At 40.9% G+C, this 20,165-nt stretch overlaps 1 protein-coding gene across 5 annotated transcripts in view; it reads right to left on the bottom strand.

The window, feature by feature from the left end:
• The window catches only part of TPO (thyroid peroxidase), a 61,580-nt gene that overhangs the window by 18,314 nt on the left and 23,101 nt on the right, over positions 1-20,165 (bottom strand). For all 5 annotated transcript variants that reach the window (XM_054197133.1, XM_054197136.1, XM_054197131.1 and 2 more), the window contains exons 8-11: positions 14,039-14,554; positions 3,901-4,159; positions 3,240-3,410; positions 1,453-1,690 (exon numbers count right to left, since the gene is read on the bottom strand). In XM_054197133.1, coding sequence (XP_054053108.1) covers positions 1,453-1,690; positions 3,240-3,410; positions 3,901-4,159; positions 14,039-14,554 — 1,184 coding nt within the window. The remainder of the gene's footprint in view (positions 1-1,452; positions 1,691-3,239; positions 3,411-3,900; positions 4,160-14,038; positions 14,555-20,165) is intronic.

Below are 20,165 nucleotides of genomic sequence, written 5' to 3'. Positions count from 1 at the left end.
CCAGTACTCTGTCTGACAAGGTGTTGCAATGACTGTTAGACTTTTCCATTCTTGTACTTACTCTGTGACAACTATAACGTTTTTATGTACTTCTAACTTCTCATAGGTACTTCCTTATCATAGTATTAATGACAATACTATTTCACGTTTGAGTTAGCTGACACAAACTTTGTGGCAGAAACTTGGGAAATTCTTTTATTATTAGAACTCTCTTTTTCTCAATTTGAAGTTAATGTTTCATTATGCTTAAGTTTAATTAAGGCTAGTAGTATCATAAGACACTGAATAATAAGAAGTATTTTAAAGCACTGAATCATGGAAACAAGGCTGGAAGGGCCTTGATAAATTATCCTTCCCCAGATAGGGTCAAGTATGCCTATTCAGAAGATTTTCAACCATGTTTTTAACACCACTGAGTGGAATGTTTGTTTTCTATACAGTTTGTGCTAATAAGACACCACCTTTATGATTAACATCGCTTTTTCCTGTGAGCTAATTAATTAACATTTTTTAAAGTTCAGATTTAAATTCTACCTCGGATGCTTATTTACATAATGGTTTCTTTCCACAACAGTGACTTATGAGAGGAGCTTAAAGGTGAGCGTAAGGACCAGATGTACTTAAACCACCATTGCTAGCACGGTACGAGCAGTTTAAAATTAGTCTTCTCATGAGATTCAAAATTACTGCCACAAGTACATGACAGAAATGAAAAAAAGGCTGGTTTTATAATTAATTCAGGAGCAGAAGGAAGACATAAACTGCATCTTGCACCCCTTTGTGACCTGAAGCTGCATTTCTTCTGCCTTCCTGGTGCAGCGGATTGAACTGGCACAAGACCCTGGTGGTGGTTGTGCCGCGTTGGGTGAAAGGACATACCATGCTATGTCCAATGAGGCAGTTCTGGGAGCACTCTGCAGTCCCAGTTCACATAAGACTAGGTACATGGTGTTTTTATTATCCCCTCTAGGAAGCCTGAATTACAGCTCTCTGCCTATCCCTTCTGATTTGCTGTGGTTGTCATGGAAAATTTTGAGGTTCTTGCAGTTAAGGACCCTGAGCCCGCTGTAGCCCTCAGGGACTGGATTAGCTAAAGCCTGCACAGAACTACATCCATCCACACAAACGTTAGCTGTCCCTGGCACAATTAACTACTGGTGGCACCTTGTATTTCCACCAGGAGTGCAAAGTTGGGCATCTCAATACCACAGAAACAATCTCCATATCATCTGGAATTGAAATTATATACAGATCAAAGAAGAATAAGTAAAAGCTCACCCAAGAAAATTGAAGAAGCAAAGCTGAAAACGTACAAGTGACAGGCAATAGTTTGTTTAAAGCCTGTTTAAGTATCATGTTGTCCTGTGTTCTGGGAAGTGTTCTCATGTATCTGTAAAATCTCCGTTGATTCTGCATATTACACAAATCATTCAATAGCATGAATAAACTCACCGATCACCATCCCTTAGTGCTTTCATTTGCTTTCCAATTATACACGCAAACAGGGGACCAGTTCTAGCACCTGGAAGAAAGTCTTCTACCAGACCACCAAGCCAAACATCAATATTGCTTGGATTATGGTATAATTCCATGATTTTTTCAGTGACATTCTGATTGGTTATTACTGTATTCAGGTCAGTCTGAGTTTCCAGTTTTGGTAAGCCACAGAATTCTCGCCAGTCATTATAACCTGTAAATATTATGTTAAAAGGAAGATTAGACTTGACTGTTGAGCATGATATATGAAATTAATAAATTTATAAGCACTGTATTCTGACAACCTTAATCATAGTCATAGATAGTTATGGATAAAAATAGGCCTATTATTATTGGTTAAATTGATCAGGGAAATGATGGCAGGATCTGAAACTACAGGATATGCAATTGCTACATCATTTTCATGAAGGAAAACAAAGGTATAAAACAGTTCTCTCATATTTAAGCAATGAAAACATGATAACAGATAATGGGAGCATGCAAGGGGTCTTGAGGTTTCCAGACTAGGAATAAAGAAGTTAGGTGAAGAGCAGGCAAGAAGTAACCTGAATGAGGTTAGTAACTAAAGCACTTTACTAAGGGGAGTGTCCTAGGGCACATGTCCATCTCTCTGGAAAATATATTTCTTTCACATTCATTTACATCATTGGAATTAACACACACACACACACACTATCTCCTTAAAAAACTTTAATTTCTGGTCTGGGAGTTCAAAACTCCATTTCTACCCTCATATAGCTGAGAGGTTTAAACTCCAGGCCAGATCAGACTTAATTTCTACTGTCCAGGGACGATGCCTTGTGTATTCTTAGCTGTGGAGTCGCACAGGAGAAATGGAGAGGGTTGCCACCCAGAGAGGTAACACCCTTCTTTGACAATCAATCAATCAGTCCTACCTCCATGGGTGGGACATTGGGCTCAGAGCACAGAAGGGCAGCCAGATTTGTTCCTTATTTATGCAGAAAAATGGTCTAATCAGGCAGGGGGTCAGGACACAGTTTTAGAAATGAAACAGAAAGAGGCCCTGTCTACCACGCTGAGGGTTGCTGCCTCTGCTCTCAGAAGCTGTGTCATGCTTGTAAGAGGTTTTTGCACAGGACTGGGAACCTACTTTATATTTTAACAGCTGGTGCAGTCAAATTGAACTGAGCTCCAGCAGTCTTCCTCTAAGCCAGTACACCCATGTCCTGATGGGCTAACGCTCCTTGACTGTTAGTTCAGTCTTACCGTGGGCTGACTAGAGTAAGAAATCTAGTGCAAAACCCAGGCACAAACGTGTTATATTTCTCAAAATGAGGTGTACATCTAAATAAGCCATCTACACCACTCCTGGAGACATCTCAAAACCTTCTATGGTTGGTAGAGACGACGAGGTTATGTCTAAATCGACCTGTCCCTACAGGCTGGGGGCAGCCTGCTGACGGCAAGTAGCTGCTGCAGGCAGAAACCCCACTCCTCTGGAGCTGGTTCCAGCAAGAACAAGCCTCAGGTACCTACATCAAGCACACAGAGATCCTCTTACTATACTGCTCTTCCAGATTAGAGATTTATTGGGTTATTTTAATTTCAAATGCTGGGGAATATTTTGTTTCCATTAAGCATATTAGTCACATTTAAAGAGAGACTTAAGTTACTTTTCTGATTACTAAAGCTATTATTTAAAAGCTTATAATTACATCCCAAATATAAGCAGTTACATTTCAGTTACCAGTTGGGAGAAAATTCAAGAAAAATCAATAGACCTGGGAGTCCGTGATCACGGCCACGCTGTAAGTTTAACGATGCTAAATCAAGTGAACCGTTATTGGACAGCACAAACAGTTTTTCTGTTAATTCCTCATTCAGTAGTTGATCTTGCATCTGCAGTTTTGCTGAATGTGCTAGAAGACCCCTTAGTAAAGGATCCAAGCCTCCTTTAAACACAAAAATAATATAACATTACATTGTATATATAAACCATTATAACTTTCTTAACAAATGTGAATACATGTATGCGTCTATGTTTTGTAAACATTGGCCACAGGCTTTTACATTAGACATATGCAAAAATGTGCTGCAGGTTGAAATAGAAGTAATAGTGCTATGAAAAAGTTCCATCTGCTTCTTCAGGTGTAAGAAAATTTACAACCTGAAATACATTCCTCCACAAAAAAAATAAAAATTAAATATTTTCTTCTATCTACCTGACTGGTTTAAACTGGAGAATAACTTTTGTCTGATTCAGAGAACTATTTAACTCAGAATAATTGTTCCAGTTCATGTCAATGCTCTGAAACCCTTTTAACAACTTAAATCAGTGATGCAATTAAACAAATGTTATTATTTCCAATTCAAGATAAGTAACTTTGAAAAAAGTTACAATTACCAGGGAAAAAAACCCAAACAGTTTAAATAAAACCATACCTTCTTTAATGAGCCTCCAGGGACTAAAGAAAACTTCATGCAAATGAAGATTTGGGAGTTCTGGAGCACCTGAATACTGGGCATTCAATCGCCTTACTATTGGTTGGATTGTTGCATGACCAAAACGAAAAGCAGCTGTTGAAAATACGTTAGAAACCGTAGGATTCATTGTGGGATCATAACCTGTATAAAGGCCAATATACAGATTAAAAGCATCTGGACCAATGATTTTGGGAATGTAATCTCTTAAAGTAATAATCTGAAAGAAAAGAAAAAGAAACATTTATCATTCAATGTTTTTGTAGATTAATAGTAATGGTTCCCACATGCTAAATGCCTTTTTCTTCACGCATCTATCCCCAAGCATTTGGCAAGGCTAAGAGCAGTATTAGCTGGTAAACAATATTGTTCTTATTTTTGCAGTAAGGAGACAAATGACTGGAGAGGAACAGTGCCACAGCTCAGTGCGGTACGACAGCCAGGCCCCTGTTAGTTCCTACCACAAGTGCTAGACCAAAGCCTTCTGCGTAGAGACTACCACTGCTGCTCACTTCCAGTCCATGGGGGGAGTCCAGCTCGCAGGAGGTGTGCTGAGGTTTAAAGCCCCATTTGGGATGGTATAAATTATAATGCCCTTGAAAAATATCAATGAAAGCATGAGTTACTATAAAATCTTTCAATAATGGTTGTTGATATGAACAGATTCTATTTTCAGACATATATTTGTGACACAAATCCTTTTTACTGAATATTTGAAATGACCAGGCTTTGAAATACTGGTGCCCAAAACCCCTTGGTAGATATTTTATGCTAAACTCAAGCCAATTTATGGAGTCCTAAAAAACACACTTCAAAAATGAAAATGCTGATAAACACCTTCTGCCAAATGCTTTTATAATGTAATCTCATTACAGTCGCATGAAAAAAGCATATGAGTAATCATGACCAAAAAAAAAAAAGAGAAAAAGATCTAATGTACCAAATAAAAATGAAAGTGCGTTATAGGTTAAAGATTACGCTGAACTCAATAACGCATAATGGGATGAATATGAAGCATAATGAACTCAATAAAATACCTTATAGATTCAATATACTGTGCAATAAAATATGCAGACAAACGTACTTTGAGCTTGATATAGTGCATATTGAAAAGCTAGTTGGCATAAAATGACCTTATGAAAAACTTGTATCTTTCTTTTAGGCACGGCACAGAGACAAGCAACCCCCTCCAGAATTCATTCGCTTTCCTCAGATGGCAGAAGCAGCAACCCTTTACGTTTTCAGGTTAGGTCATACAGTGAACAAAATACTTGAAAGACAACAGGTTAAGATTCCTTTTACAGCTCCTTTAATATATGAAGAAAATATTTCTTCATATATTAATATATGAAGAAAATAAAATAATTGCTAGAAATGAATACTGACACTGCCATTTGGGAAGTTAACCTTTTGCTACATTCAAAAAGGTTTTGCAAGTCAACAGCTCTTTCTAATTTTAGATTTAGAGTTAGTTTTTACAAGCAAAGATTTTAAATAGGACTAGGTTAGCCAGGGAAACAAACATCCTGATATGACTGTCATTTTTTGGCTAATTGTAAATGAAATCCCAAGCTAAGCTGCTCATAAAGGCCAGATTCCCTGAAGGAAAGGGCAGTTCAGATTTTTCATTTGCTCCTGAGGTATAATCTTCATTTCTTGTTTCCTTGGTGGGGGAAGAGGGATTGCCGTTTCAAGACATGAAAATCAAAAGGTGAAGGTAAAAAGCGGTCTTATGCCTGCCTTGTGCTAGGACAGGCTTCTGTTTGATGGAAAATTCCAATGGATAATTAAGGCTCCATCATCTTATGAGGAAAGGCTGACAGAGCTGGGACTCTTTAGCCTGGAGAAGAGAAGGCTGAGGGGAGACCTTATTATGGCATACATAGGGTGGGTTGAAGGAGGATGGTGCCAGACTCTTTTCAATGGTTCCCAGTGACAGGACGAGGGGCAATGGGCACAGGTTGGAACATAGGAAGTTCTGTTCAAATACATGGAAAAACTTCTTTACGATGAGGGTGACAGAGCACTGGAACAGGCTGCCCAGGGAGGTTGTGGAGTCCCCTTCTCTGGAGATTTTCAAGACTCGCCTGGATGCAGTCCTGAGTAATGTGCTCTAGGCAATCCTGCTTTAGCAGGGGAGTTGGACTGGATGATCTCTAGAGGTCCCTTCCAACTCTGAAGTTTCTGTGACTCTGTGATTCTGTGATCAAGCAGAGGTAATTTTTAGACAATACAGACTATGAAGACGTTACTAATATAGCAGATGATACTACCAGAAAGAATTTGGAGTCTGACAAAGAACTGTATCTAAACGACATCAGCATGTAGCACCCAGTCTTTGTGCAGTCTCTGAACACACCTTGCCTGAATTTGTCTGCGTGAAGTCGAGGAGAGGCTCACTACAAGTTCTCATAACTGACACATATATAAAATATAAAGAAGGTGTAAACAGCTGACAAATATCAAAACTATTTTTGTTAAAATTAATTTGCATGCACTCCCTGCTCTGAGACAATGATTTGAAAGATTTATTTCCTTTCATATTTGTTATAAATAAACATAATACTTCCTTTCAATACAATGTTCCTTCAACAAGTGAGATTCTCCTCTGGAAACAAAGGAATATTCTTGTCTAAAAATACGTCAATAAAATCAGCAACATAAAGGCATTATATGGAAAAGAAATTGCAAACAAATTCAATGAACTGCTCTAACATTTATTACTTATTTTGAGTTTATTTATGACTAATAAGATAACTTTCAGGTTTTTGCAGCAGCATAAGGGATTTATGTGGATGTAATGAGTCTGAACCTGCGAGGATGTAGAAACCGATGAAGTATTCTATAAGCGGCTGGCAGAGGTCTCGCGATCATCTGCCCTTGTTCTTGTGGGGGATTTCAACTTCCCGGATGTCCGCTGGGAATACTACACAGCAGAGAGTGAACAGTCCCGGAGGTTCCTGGAGTGTGTGGAAGACAACTTCCTAACACAGCTGGTGAAGGAACCTACTAGGGGAAGTGCCCTACTGGACCTACTGTTTGTTAACAGAGAAGGTCTTGCGGGGGATGTAAAGGTTGGTGGTTGTCTTGGGCAGAGTGACCATGAAATGATAGAGTTTTCAATTCTTGGTGAAGGGAGGCGGGGAGCCAGCAAAACTGCCACCTTGGATTTCCGAAGGGCAGACTTTAGCCTGTTTAGGAGCATGGTTGAGAGTGTCCCTTGGGAGGCAGTTTTGAAGAGCAAAGGTGCCCAGGAAAGCTGGTCATAGTTCAAGCAGGTGCTCTTAGAAGCACAGGTGAAGGCCATCCCCATGTCCCGAAAGACGAGCCGACAGGGAAGAAGGCCAGCCTGGCTAAATAGAGAGCTTTGGCTGGACCTCAGGAAAAAAAAGGAAGGCTTACATTCTCTGGAAAAGGGGCTTAGCAACTTATGACGATTATCAAGATATAACAAAGCTATGCAGGGGGAAGATTAGAAGGGCCAAAGCTCAATCAGAACTCAGCTTGGCCACTGCAGTTAAAGATAACAAGAAGAGATTTTTCCAGTATATCAACAGAAAAAGGAAAACTAGGGAAAATATAGGTCCACTGATGAATGAGACGGGTGCCCTAGTGGTGGAAGACACAGAGAAGGCAGAGTTACTGAATGCCTTCTTTTCTTCGGTCTTCACTGATAAAGCCGTCCCTCACACATCCCATACCCTGGAGGCAAGGGGGAAGGTCTGGAGAGAGGAAGATTTTCCCTTAGTTGAGGAGGACCGGGTCAGAGACCACTTGGCCAAGCTGGACATTCATAAATCCATGGGCCCTGACGGGATGCACCCGCGAGTGCTGAGAGAGCTGGCAGATGTTATCGCTAGACCACTCTCCATCGTCTTTGAAAAGTCATGGGGAACAGGAGAGGTGCCTGAGGACTGGAGGAAGGCTAACATCACTCCAATCTTCAAAAAAGGCAAGAAGGAGGACCCGGGGAACTACAGGCCGGTTAGTCTCACCTCTGTCCCTGGGAAGGTAATGGAGCGACTCATTCTGGATATCGTCTCCAAACACATAGAGGAACAGGAAGTTATTGGAAGTGGTCAGCATGGATTTACCAAGGGCAAATCATGCCTGACCAATCTGATAGCTTTCTATGATGTTATAACGGGTTGGCTGGATGAGGGGAGAGCCGTAGATGTCATCTACCTTGACCTTAGCAAGGCTTTTGACACTGTCTCCCAAAACATCCTCATTAGGAAGCTGAGGAAGTATGGGCTAGACGAGGTGACAGTGAGGTGGATCGAGAGCTGGCTGAGTGACAGAACTCAGAGGGTTGTGATCAGCGGCACAGAGTCCAGTTGGAGGCCTGTAACGAGTGGTGTCCCTCAGGGGTCAATACTTGGACCAATTTTGTTCAATATATTCATTAATGACCTAGATGAGGGGACAGAGTGTATCCTCAGCAAGTTTGCTGATGATACCAAGCTGGGAGGGGTGGCCGACACTCCAGAGGGCCGTGCTGCCATCCAGCGTGACCTGGACAGGCTGGAGAGCTGGGCAGAGAAGAACCTAATGAGGTTCAACAAAAGCAAGTGTAGGGTCCTGCACCTGGGAAGGAAGAATGCCAAACACCAGTATAGGTTAGGGGCGGACATGCTGGGAAGCAGCTCTGAGGAGAAGGACCTGGGGGTCCTGGTAGACAGCAAATTATCCATGAGCCAGCAGTGTGCCCTTGTCGCCAAGAAGGCCAATGGCATCCTGGGCTGCATAGGGAAGACTGTGGCCAGTAGGTCGAGGGAGGTCATTCTTCCCCTCTACTCTGCACTGGTGAGGCCACAACTGGAGTACTGTGTCCAGTTTTGGGCTCCCCAGTTCAAGAGGGACAGGGAACTACTGGAGCGAGTCTAGCGTAGGGCAACCAAGATGATTATGGGACTGGAGCACCTCCCTTATGAGGAAAGGCTGAAAGAGCTGGGACTCTTTAGCCTGGAGAAGAGAAGGTTGAGGGGGGACCTGATTAATGTTTACAAGTATCTAAAGGGTGGGTTTAAGGAGGACGGAGCCAGGCTCTTTTCAATGGTTCCCAGCGACAGGACAAGGGGCAATGGGCACAAGCTAGAACATAGGAAGTTCCGTTCAAATACATGGAAAAACTTCTTTACCAGAGGTAATTGCAAAGGAATAGTATCTCACTGAGATAGTGAAGAGCCAATTAAATTAAGCCCCTGCACTTGGGAAAGACTGAAGAAAGAATAGAGAACAATGATGTTTAATTCATTAAAGTGCTAAGCACAGTTGGTTTGAAGTTCTCACTGTAGATGTTAAAGGGTTTACAGCTGATATTGAAGTCCTAAACACTTCTGTAAAGGATGATTGTATGATAGTTCAACTTGTAATAAATAACGAGCACATTATTATAGTTCCATTAAGAGTCTGAACAATACTCTTTATAAACATGAGTTATGACTGTATGAAACATATTCTTTTATAATATCTATTATTTATCTATTTATCTTTTATAATGTCATAGAGTTTAAGCTGTAAGAAGAGTTATCTAATCATCTAATTTCACAAACATGTTTCTATGATTCTATGATTCATCCAAGTTAGCCGTGCTGAACCCAATAATTGTAGTTAAGTTAAAGTATGCCAGCCTCAGAAGACACCCAATTTAAAACCACGCCTCGGATCATGGAAGAGAAGTAAGGATGCAAGATGTTCAGAAACACAAGCAGATGTAGAAGGAAGCGAAAAAACCACCTATATACACACTGAAAACTAAAGGTGGTTGTCAACTACAATTGGGATCAGCTAGCAGTAGCAACACTAATTCAGAGATCATTCTCTTATGCTGTAATAAATCAAAGAGAATTTGATTCAGATTGATCTGCAGAACTCCTGCTTCACTCCGACTAGTGCCACATCATCCGGCACATCAGGGGAAATGTTCTCTGGGAGGAACAGCACATGTGCATGCAATTGCATCCTGCAAAACATATATGTAGGAAATAGCAATGTTAAGACTGCAAGAGTTGCATAATTGATTATTTTTTCCTGTTTTGTCTACACTTTTTGTCTAAAGAAAAACAAATTTAAACTATTTTCTTACAAATAGCTTGAAAAGAGGAATCCTAATTCTCCTTATTCTGTTTTCTCAGGTGAAAACAGAAATAAGCAAAACAAGCAGATAGTTTCATTTCAGTTAGTTAGTAAGGGAAAATGAAAAAAATGTCTTTTTGCAAAAAACATTACCTAGATCAGGGTATGTATTTTTGCCACGGTATACTGCAGTGTTAATACTTTAGAGTTAAACATGTGTCATTCCTGTTGTCTCTTATATAAACTGCTATTTATCAGTGAAACATGCCCACAATGCAGCCAAAAAAATCTGTTTTATCCAGGATATCAACAGGCAATTGTTATGTTTGGTAACTTTGTCAGGTTTCTATTATTAAATGCTTGTCACTAGAGATATTTATGCTGCTGAAAAAGCATCTAGGAGGAAAAGTATGGTCTAGAAAGATATTTTTTTCATTCTCCTTATTCTAGAAAGAAGGGAAGGCTTTTTGTTCAGTTCTCTATAATTACACACCCACAGGCAAAAATTACACTTGAAAGTATTCATTCCAAAAAGAGAGAATTTCAGAAATGTATAGCAACTGAAACTAAATTTTAGAGTGGAAATCTCAAGGTAACTTTAACTAGAGCTGTCATTAGTGTGCTGGTTAGCACACCACATTAATAGAGATACTCCAATTATCTCTCTTGAATGAATGTCTCTGAACCAGCTAGATATAACTCAAACATATTTCTAATGAGCCGTAGGCAAATCTCATTATTCTGTGATACTGGTAGAGATAATGAGTAGCCCAGATTCATGCAGCGTATTGCCTTGCACAAAGTATTTTCTTTCAGGCCATACAGTTAGTGGATGTAAATCAGAAGTGTATGAACGCACAGAGGCCTACTTTTGGATTTGCACTTTTCTTCTAACAAGTATTAACAACCATTCTGACTTGTCAGTGCCATTATTTTAATGCCAACAGCACATTTAAAGCAGAGGAGCTGACATGGTTAATATATCCATATATAAATACATATATATATAATGTATACATATATAAAAGCCAAATTTTTCAAAAGGACTGGTTAAATAAAGTATGTTACTTTTCTGAAGTTATCTGACTTTAAGCGCAAATAACAACATGCCAACCATGCAGGCTGTTTCTTAAAGGAAACGTTCTGAGTACTCTGCTAACTAAAAATCGCAGCAGAAGAAAGGAAAAGTGTTTTATCAGAATAATGAAATTTTCCTCCCTCCTTACCCAAATCGTCTTCAAAAAAGTCTCTTTTCCATACTAAAAAAATCTGTTTATAAGAATCAAAAAGTGTATGAAAGTTCCCTAGCCTTCAGATTATTCTGGTCCTGATATTGCTCATCCAGTGTTATGGATTATAAGAGACAGGATGAATCACTGTGTCTTACGTTATCTGATAAAGGTGAATCTCCGCAAATGCAAAGGCCCTGCTGAGGCTCACAGGAGCAATGTCAGACAGAGTAACCTGAGCGACCAAACCATTGAAAATTGATATGCAGGATCGTCTGTTCCCCAAGGCTGCCAGAGAGAGTGGCCAGACCCCCAGCCCAGGTGTGCAACCCACCAAGATGAGCCAAAGAAAGAAAGCGTGCCCCGGACGCCATGCGAGCTAAAGGGGAGGTTGCCTCAGGGGTAGGAGTCATTTGTGGGGTGCAGGGAGAAGAGGACTTGGGGGAACCATGTAAGAAACTAATTTGAGATGTTTTAAGGGGATTGTGGGAATCTGAAACACTATGGGGTACTCAGGGAAAGGACTAAAGGTGGGGAAGTGGAGGGGTGTGAAAGACTGGGACTTTAAAATAATTGTCTCAAAGTTTGCTTAAGATTCTGCAAAATGATGGCAGGATTGTGGGCAGATAAGAAGCTTTCTTGTATCTATTAAGCACCTTCTGCAGACTATCCTCCTGCTTGCCAGTCACCACTCAAGACTGCCATCAGCTGAAGAGGGTGTGTTGCCCCCCCAGCTAGAAAGGGTGCAGGCCTTTGGCTATCAGAGTGGCCAGACCCTGCCTACCCTGGGGCCCACCTGAGCCTGTGCCATTAACTCCAAAATTGCTGAAGCACAATAACTATGATGAGCCAAGTGCTGCCCAAGCAGTAAGGAGGCAGGAAAAGCTTATACAGCAACCATGTAAAATGACAATTAGCTGGGCAAAGGCCACCATCACGCTGATTGCTCAAGCTACGGACTGACCTGGGCTACCTGGACTATAACTGGCGCGGCGACTCACCACAATTTGGGAATTGGGACTGAGACCCCCACCACCATCAGCCACGGATCAACCAGATGCTGCTGAACTTCCGGAGGACCGCCGAGATGTCATTGTGCCTGTGGTGGTGACTATACTCTTGCTATGCTCTGTAATACTGCTTCTCTTTTCTGCCTTTCCTCTACTTCTGCCTTTACTCTATCGCTTGTCTCAGTGACTATTGCTGGGGAATAACAATAAACCTGCAGTGAGCAGCATCTGACCTCGTTAGTGTCTTAATCTCACACTTGGAATCGTTGTGAACCTCTCCCGGGCCCAATGTAGTCGGACCGGGACATAACAGAGGGGTCAAGGTGGACTGGGAAAAGCATGGGGAAATAGAGAGAAAGGCGACGAAGGGCGCCCTAGGAGTGTAAAGAGTTAGCTGATCAGCGTGCTCATCTGACTGAGCCCTGTGCTTGGTCTCTGCAGTTTAAGCTTTATTCTACTGAAATCCTATTTCTCACTACCCCTTTGTGGCTGTACTCGCTACTCTGAGCGTGTGTGTGATCACCAGTGAGTTTCCAGCCAGACCAGAGGTGATGAGCAGCATAAGAAACTTGAGGACCCGCATAGAGAGTGAGTGGGACCCTGAGCCTCAGGGGCTTGTAGGTCCAGGCACCATGAGCTGGACCAGCTCTGGGGCCAGGCACTGTGTGGGCTGCCCAGGAGAGCCCCGTGTTTCCTCTCTGCGTACTTCACTAACGGGCTTCAATCCTGAGCAGCCGCAGCGAGCAGGGCTCAGGCCACCCTTGCTGTTCACATTCGTGTGAGTGCCAGCAAAGGCGATGCTTTTGGTGCGTGCTGGTTGGTGTGGCCTGCTCTGTGTGTGTGCCCCCACATGCATGCCTACTGGACACAAGTACTTGGCCTTGTCCTGGCTGGACCTGAGGACAGGGAGCCACAACATCCTCCCACCTATCAGGCTGGCACCGGAGGAATCCGTCTGGGTCCTGATGACATCCCGATTTGGATGCCTCTAACAATATGGGCAAGCAGATTAGATTTTGTGCAAGGGAAATCCTGTTGAATGTCTCCATTTTGTTTCATTTATGATAGGGTCATGTGAAGGTCTGCAGGAGCAGAAGCCATCCACATGGAAAACAAGAACTGTGAGGAAAAAAAAATAAGTTAAAGCCTGTGTAGCTACTTCAGGGGCTGGGGCAGGGGGGAAGAAAAAGGTAAAATACTGAGTAGAAATAGATTTTCCCATTCTCAGGTCTAATCTTCTTAGGGACTCTTTTCTTTTGTGTTTCCCCATATTTATTTCTCCTGCTATCTCCTACCAAGAGCAGCCCTTGAAGTTTACGCAATAATGCATCATTGAGAACTTCACAGGCATTTTTACACAGGGAAGTTATTAATTTATATAATTCCTATGAGAAAGTAAGCATTTTGAACACTGTGTAAATACAGAGATACTGCTTTTTAATTGTTTCCTTTACCAAAAAAACCACAACAAACACTAAGAAATGCGTCTGAAAAGGTCTCTTCAACAGAAAGAAAAGACAGCAGAGAAGCCTGCAGAAAGACGAAGCCATGAAAATCAGAGCACTGAGGGGTTTGGACAAACTAAGGATAAGCACATTGCATTCAGGAAAGTGGAAAACAGAACAAACTTTGAACATGCCAAATTTGAAACGCAGAACTAGGTGTCAAAGAAAAGGTAACATCATCTCCAACGCCGCTGACGGAGACATATTTGAAGTTTTGTGATCTATTCTATTCTAAGTTATTAACCGCAATGTGTAGATAAGCAAATAAACAGCCAACCTGATGCAGAGCACCGACAATTTTTCGTGCTTCTTGGTAGACTGTCTCAGCGGTCCAGTGGCCGTTGATGTTTTTGAGGGCTCTGGCCAGGCGGTTGTGCTCTCTCAGCCACAGTGTGTGCATAGCTGCCAGAGACGTCACCTCGCTGGATCGGCTGTCCCCAGCCATAAAGCATTCAATCCTCTCACCGTCACTCGCATTCAAGTCCTGTGCACAAGGTGATGGGATCCGGTCTGTAAAAGGCAGGTATTCCCGATGGTTATCATAATATTTAACATTTACTCTAAGAAGGCCTTCTTTGCTTGTTAAATTCCTCAGTTTGTTTTCAATGGCAGGGGTGCTGCCATAGACGGTAGAAGCGTCAAGGAAAGAAGTTAAGCCATTGATCTGTTGTCTTGGATTTAACGCTGATAGATTTCCAAAGAGAATACCATGATCACCAGTGCCGCATGCAGGAGATGAGCGGTAGAAGGGTAGACAATCCATCCCTGCAGTTAATGTATCATTGGTGGTCACCTGCATAAAAAAACCCAAAACGCATGTATTTTCTAAGATGAAGGTAACAGCTGTGGATGTTGAATTAAGGCTTGTGTAAATACTTCCATCAGTTTTCAGTTGTTTAGATCTCATCTACTGGAGTGACATATTCTAAACCTGTAGAAATTGTTTTCCTTTAGATTTAAGCAAAAAGGTGACTTAACCCTTTTTAAGCAACGACACAAATAAACCCCAAAATCTTTACTCTGTCATAAGAGCAAGCTACTGGTGTAACCCCTTTTGCATAGATCTACACCTAAATTAGCCTGGCTTCACAGTCAAAATTCATCATGAAATGTATCACAGTGAAGATGTGAACATCTGGTCAAATTATGTTCTACTGAAACAGCAGGTTTACATGCATACATAAAAACATAATGAAGAGTTTCAATGTCTGCAGCAGCATGCTGTAAAAGCTTTGTTTCGACATCTAATTTTAATCCAGTTTCCTAACTAAAAAAGGCATATGTAATTATTCACTCTGCTTTCTGCCAGTCCCCCACAATCCTTCCCCCACATTATTGTATGACGACAGCTGTCTTACAAGTGTTAAATTCTGACTATCTTTATACAAGTGAAGGCTGAATATAGCCTTTGATAAATGAAAGGCTTCCCAGTCACTTGTCAGTTTGACCCCCACACAGCCAAGAGACCAAGATCAAATGGTGATCCAGTACGTGTGTGGACAGGCAGCGTTCGTACAGTCTGAACCATCCTGTCACACAGTCAGCCTCTCCAAATACAGGTAAAGGGCATGGGGGAAACATGTGGGAATTGTCAGTTTGGCTCTTGAGATACAGGTAAGGGTCTTAGGGGAAAAGAGAGCCCACACCAGACAGCTAGAAGTTTTGCCACAGGAGAGCACTGAAAATGGTACGTGAATAACTTAACGGATGTGGGGAGGGCAGCAGAGACCTTGGAGGGGGATAGAAAGGAAGAGGGAAACAGGTTTTATTCACATTGTAGGATATCCAAAAGGAAAGCTCATAACGTCAATTCTGTTTCAAAGAATAGAGTTCATCACTAAACCAAAACCTGCCAAACCAAAATAACTAAAATCTTTGCTGTCTAATGCACATCTGGCTTTACGAATTCTGTTCTTCCAAAAAGCACATTATTTCCAAATTCTGACAGTACTGCATTGTGCACCAACAACTAGCCATAGCAGCATGTCAGTTCCAAAAGTTTAAAAAAGATTAACCTCAATTAAAAATGTCATAAAAATCATGGAGTCTGAGTTTCAGGGAATATAATGTAGGGGTTTTCTTATCAGTTCATCAACAGGAAATAGGAACAGATAACACTTACTAAAGCTGCTGAAATATCCCAGAAAAAAAAAAAAATCTTCAAACAATGGACTAAGAGAAAATGAATGTTTTGTACAGACACCTGAGCTAACCCTTTTTATTTGCGTTCTATCTTCTTGCTTTTCATTTTTGAAAACTATTGAGCAGAAGATAGTGAATACTGCAGGTGTTATATGAAATGTTGTAAATTCTTCTTCATACTTCTAATAATACACAGACCAGTCTGTGAAGATAAAATAGGGGTAAAAGTAGCAGGGCAACTTTGGAAAGGAATTCAAGAGCTTCATATAACAACATCGTTACCTCATTTATTAAAGTAAAATATTCTTACTAGTGAGAACTCATGGCAGTAGGAGTTGATACTGATAAAGCATTTAAGAAAGGGTTTCATGTGGTTTTCATGTTTTGTTTGGTAAAGAAATTCTACCAATATTTCTTTATTAGTTAGGTTTTAGCAAATCAAAGAAGGTTATTTTTGAAGAAAGTATGTAATTTATTTTTCTTTCTTTCACTGATTACTGAAATCAGTAATGTGTCTGTCTTGGGTTTTCTGTTTAGTATTTGTCTCTATTATTAAGTCGCTTGCTATTAGTATGTGTTTTTTTTTCCCTTCAGCTGGTAATGTAAGTGAGAAGCTCACCTCGTACTAAAATACCCGAACTTGGCAGCCACAGCACTGTATGTGTTTGAGTTCCTTGTGCTTCTAGTTATCAGGAAAGCCTGGAAGAATTCAGGTATCACTGGGAAAAAAAAATGTATGAGCCACCTTTAAGTTGTTAAACAGCAAGGCTCACAACAAAACATAGCAACAGTGAATAAAGTTCATACTGAATAGTCTTTAGTTAACTGCCTCTGCAATTTCAATTCAAACCGTTCTGTGCCCCAGTGGAGAAAAACAGCACTAATGAACATTAAGGGGCTGGCAGAATTGCATAATGCAGTCCTTTCTCTATTCATGGGGTAAGTAGCGTGCAGCCAGCAGCTGAATGTGCAAATGAGAGGTTCCTTATGTTATTAGCCAAATGACATAAAAAACAATCTAAGAGGAAAAAAGAAAAGAAGACACTTTTCTGCTGAAATGGGTACAGAATCACGATTTTCTCCACAGCTAATGAAGAATATCCGTATAAATTTCTTCTCTGCCCTTCATAATTCTAGAGGGAAAAAACTCACAACAAAACCCTCTCTGGACACAATAGTTTTCCTAGTATGGCTGCACATTGATTTCAACTGTTATTGTATATGTATGGTCAAACCTGCTTATGGTGAAATTCTTTTCTGTGTAGGAAAATGAAAGGCACTAATTGTTTCAGTGTACTACAATGCCTAAAGCATTACTTCAGTTAAAGAAAAGCCTTTCTTATTGTGAATTTGTTCTGTGGGAAATGACCTTGTAAAAGGATTGTTGCTGATGATTTAAAAGAAAACCTAGTTTATGGTCTATGAAAGTTTGGTCTATGAAAGTTTGCCCTATGAAAGTTTGCCAATAAGGAAAACACGAATGTTTACTGGTGGACATGAAACTCGGAGAAGAGTCAATGGCCCCATCTGACAGTGAGCTGCTGCCTCTGCAACACAGAAGAAAAAGGCAGGGACTCACTTCGCTGGTTGTTGAGCACAGATCGACAGATCCATTTGTAGCTTGAGACAGTAACCTGTCATGTTACGTGTCACCTTTTGCAAATCACCTCACTTTTCTGTGACTCTGCTTCTTTTCCAGCTTTTTGTTTCTGAACTTACTGTCTGAAAGTTTTCAGGATTGTGTTTTACTATGTGTATGTGCCATGTCTAACTTATTGTCGGCAATGTAATTAATACTGAATAAAGTCAGTAGCTCTCCAATGAAAGGCTTTCTAATGCCTCATTATGTCTCAGCCCAAACCCGAAATAATCATCTAAGGAATGACAGGTTATCTCCGCATCCCTGTTCCATGTGTCGGGCTGCTGTAAAAGAATTATAAACTAAAGCTAGTGATCTTTTTCTTTTTTTTCTCCCCCCACTCCCTCCCTGCCCCCGCCACTGTGGAATTTTGAAAATATAAAGAAAAAGGATGTTCAGGCTCTAACAGAAGCTACAGGCTCAATGTGAGAATCACTGGGTGAAATTCTATAGCCTTTGTTATGAAGATGTCCAGAATAGAAAATCATAATTGTTCCTGCTCACCTATGACTCATTTACCTACGCTTGTTATTAATATTAATGCACTACCGCAGTTTTCAATCCTTCATTGAGTTGCACTGACTCAGAACCTTTCCCAGCCAGCTTCCCTAACCTGCACAGGCAGGAGCTCCCTTTCCCTGGTGAAACCCCCAGGGAGGGCACGTAGCTGTAAGCACGGTTGTCCTTTTCCTTGGGTGGGTTGTCCCTTGGGTGCCGATGTTCTAGGAATACAGCAAGAGTGCAAACTGCAGCTTCTATGTTTACATTGTTGAATAACATGCTATTGATTTCTCTGTCTTCGGAAACCAGCCACAGTTTCTTCATATACAAAATGAACATATAAAACCTAACTGTGGCTGTTTTCCAAGTACTATAGGTGGAGATTAGCTTTACTTAAGATTTCAGGAAGAAAATCAGATCTAGCAGAAAATAGCATTTTGTTTCAGTGTTCAAAAAATAATTCCTCTGGTCACGCTAATAACTAGAACCCTTTTTTTTTTTAATACATGTCTATTTGCCTTTGACAAAAACAGTCACAAAATACTAGACATATAATAAAAGCAAAAGAACAACCATCTTTGTATCTGTCCCTCTTTAAGTTGTGAATAACAGAATAATAACACAATTCACAGGACTGTGATCATATAATGAATCCACAGGTTGGGAAACTTATCTAATACTTATGGGGTTGTGTCTGAATTCCATTATATATCCTCCTGCGTGGCCATTCTGAGTCTCAGATACCAACTCCCAAAGGTAGCCATGGGTATGCCTTGACACAGTTGCCGTGCTAGGCTATCCTGCTGAGCAGGAGCAGCTCCTAGGCTACATTCAGTGCTGAATTTAGTACCTGTACATGTAACTTGCCTTCAAGAACATCCTTACAACATGCTCCGTGATGAATGTTTTCACAGCTCCAAGATAGAAATCTGAAAAACATCCCTCATTTAGAGCACTGAAGGATGCACTCATGTGTCTATGGCATGGTAATCTGTGCAGCAGCTTCTTTGTCTCTGCACCATAATGCCGCTGACACATGAATAATGTTGTCCTTGAAGTCCTTTTTAGAAGTTCCCATTTTAAGCAGATGGGATTTCTAGGCTTGAACTAGTCAGGGGTCAGTGGTTAGACTTCTGTGGTCTCTGTGATCCACATTTGATTCAAGTTATGGGCAACAGTATGAGTCTGTTCTCAATGTAAAAATCTATTTAGTAATAAAAAAATATGGGTGTTTTGCACTTAAAGATCAATATTAATTGCACTGTTTCAAAGAATATGTCAAAAACACAAAGCATAAGCTTTCGAAGACTTTTGTAGTTTTAAATCTACAGCAAACTGACTTTAAAAAAATGGGAGCCAATACACAGCCACATTGTGTCATCTGGTGGAGACACACTCCACCTCCTTCATCACATCATGCGAATCACTGCTGGTCAGGGACTGGACTTATGCCCTATCCTCTCCTGATAAGACTTTGGGAATAAGAATGTTTCTAAGGCTATTACTTAACAGCATAAACAGAATAAATAAATTCTTGCCCCACATAGAAATCTGAGAGAAATAGTAAACTAGAGATTTTTGTCAGAACTGTGGAAGAATCACTGTAATTAGGGCTGTTGTGGCTAAACCAGGTTACTCAGACACTCAAACACAGGATACTTCAAATGTGTCCTGAGAGTGTGATTCTTTCAGAAGTCTGTGCTCTTTCTGAATGCTCTCAAGCTATGCTTCAAAACTTCCGAAAGTCCCTGTCTGCTGGGTGAGAGAGAATAAATTTACCTGCCTGTGGTAAAACTGCATGCAGCCATTAATTTCACTTAGTCTTCCCTGTGTTTTAGATTGTCCCACCAAATGGAAGACCTGATTCAGTTCCCATTACAGTTAGCAGAATATTTTCCTTTATGTTTAATGGTAGTGGAATGGGGCACTTAAGGAAAAAGGAGACTGTGGCATAGTTGTTAATTATGGTTTTTTGAGGGGAAAATAGTTTTCTGTTCTGATGGAACTTATTCCCCACATTTGCTTCAGTGCGTAGAGAAGCCGGTGAGTAGTCGAGCTCCAACGCTAAGGAAAGTGATTTAGGTTGCTCTGGACAGAGACAAAGGCATCAGTCCAAGGACCA

Source organism: Rissa tridactyla, chromosome 3, assembly GCF_028500815.1.
Source record: "Rissa tridactyla isolate bRisTri1 chromosome 3, bRisTri1.patW.cur.20221130, whole genome shotgun sequence".
Classification (NCBI taxonomy): Eukaryota; Metazoa; Chordata; class Aves; order Charadriiformes; family Laridae; genus Rissa; species Rissa tridactyla.
This window is presented reverse-complemented; position numbering and strand designations above follow the sequence as displayed.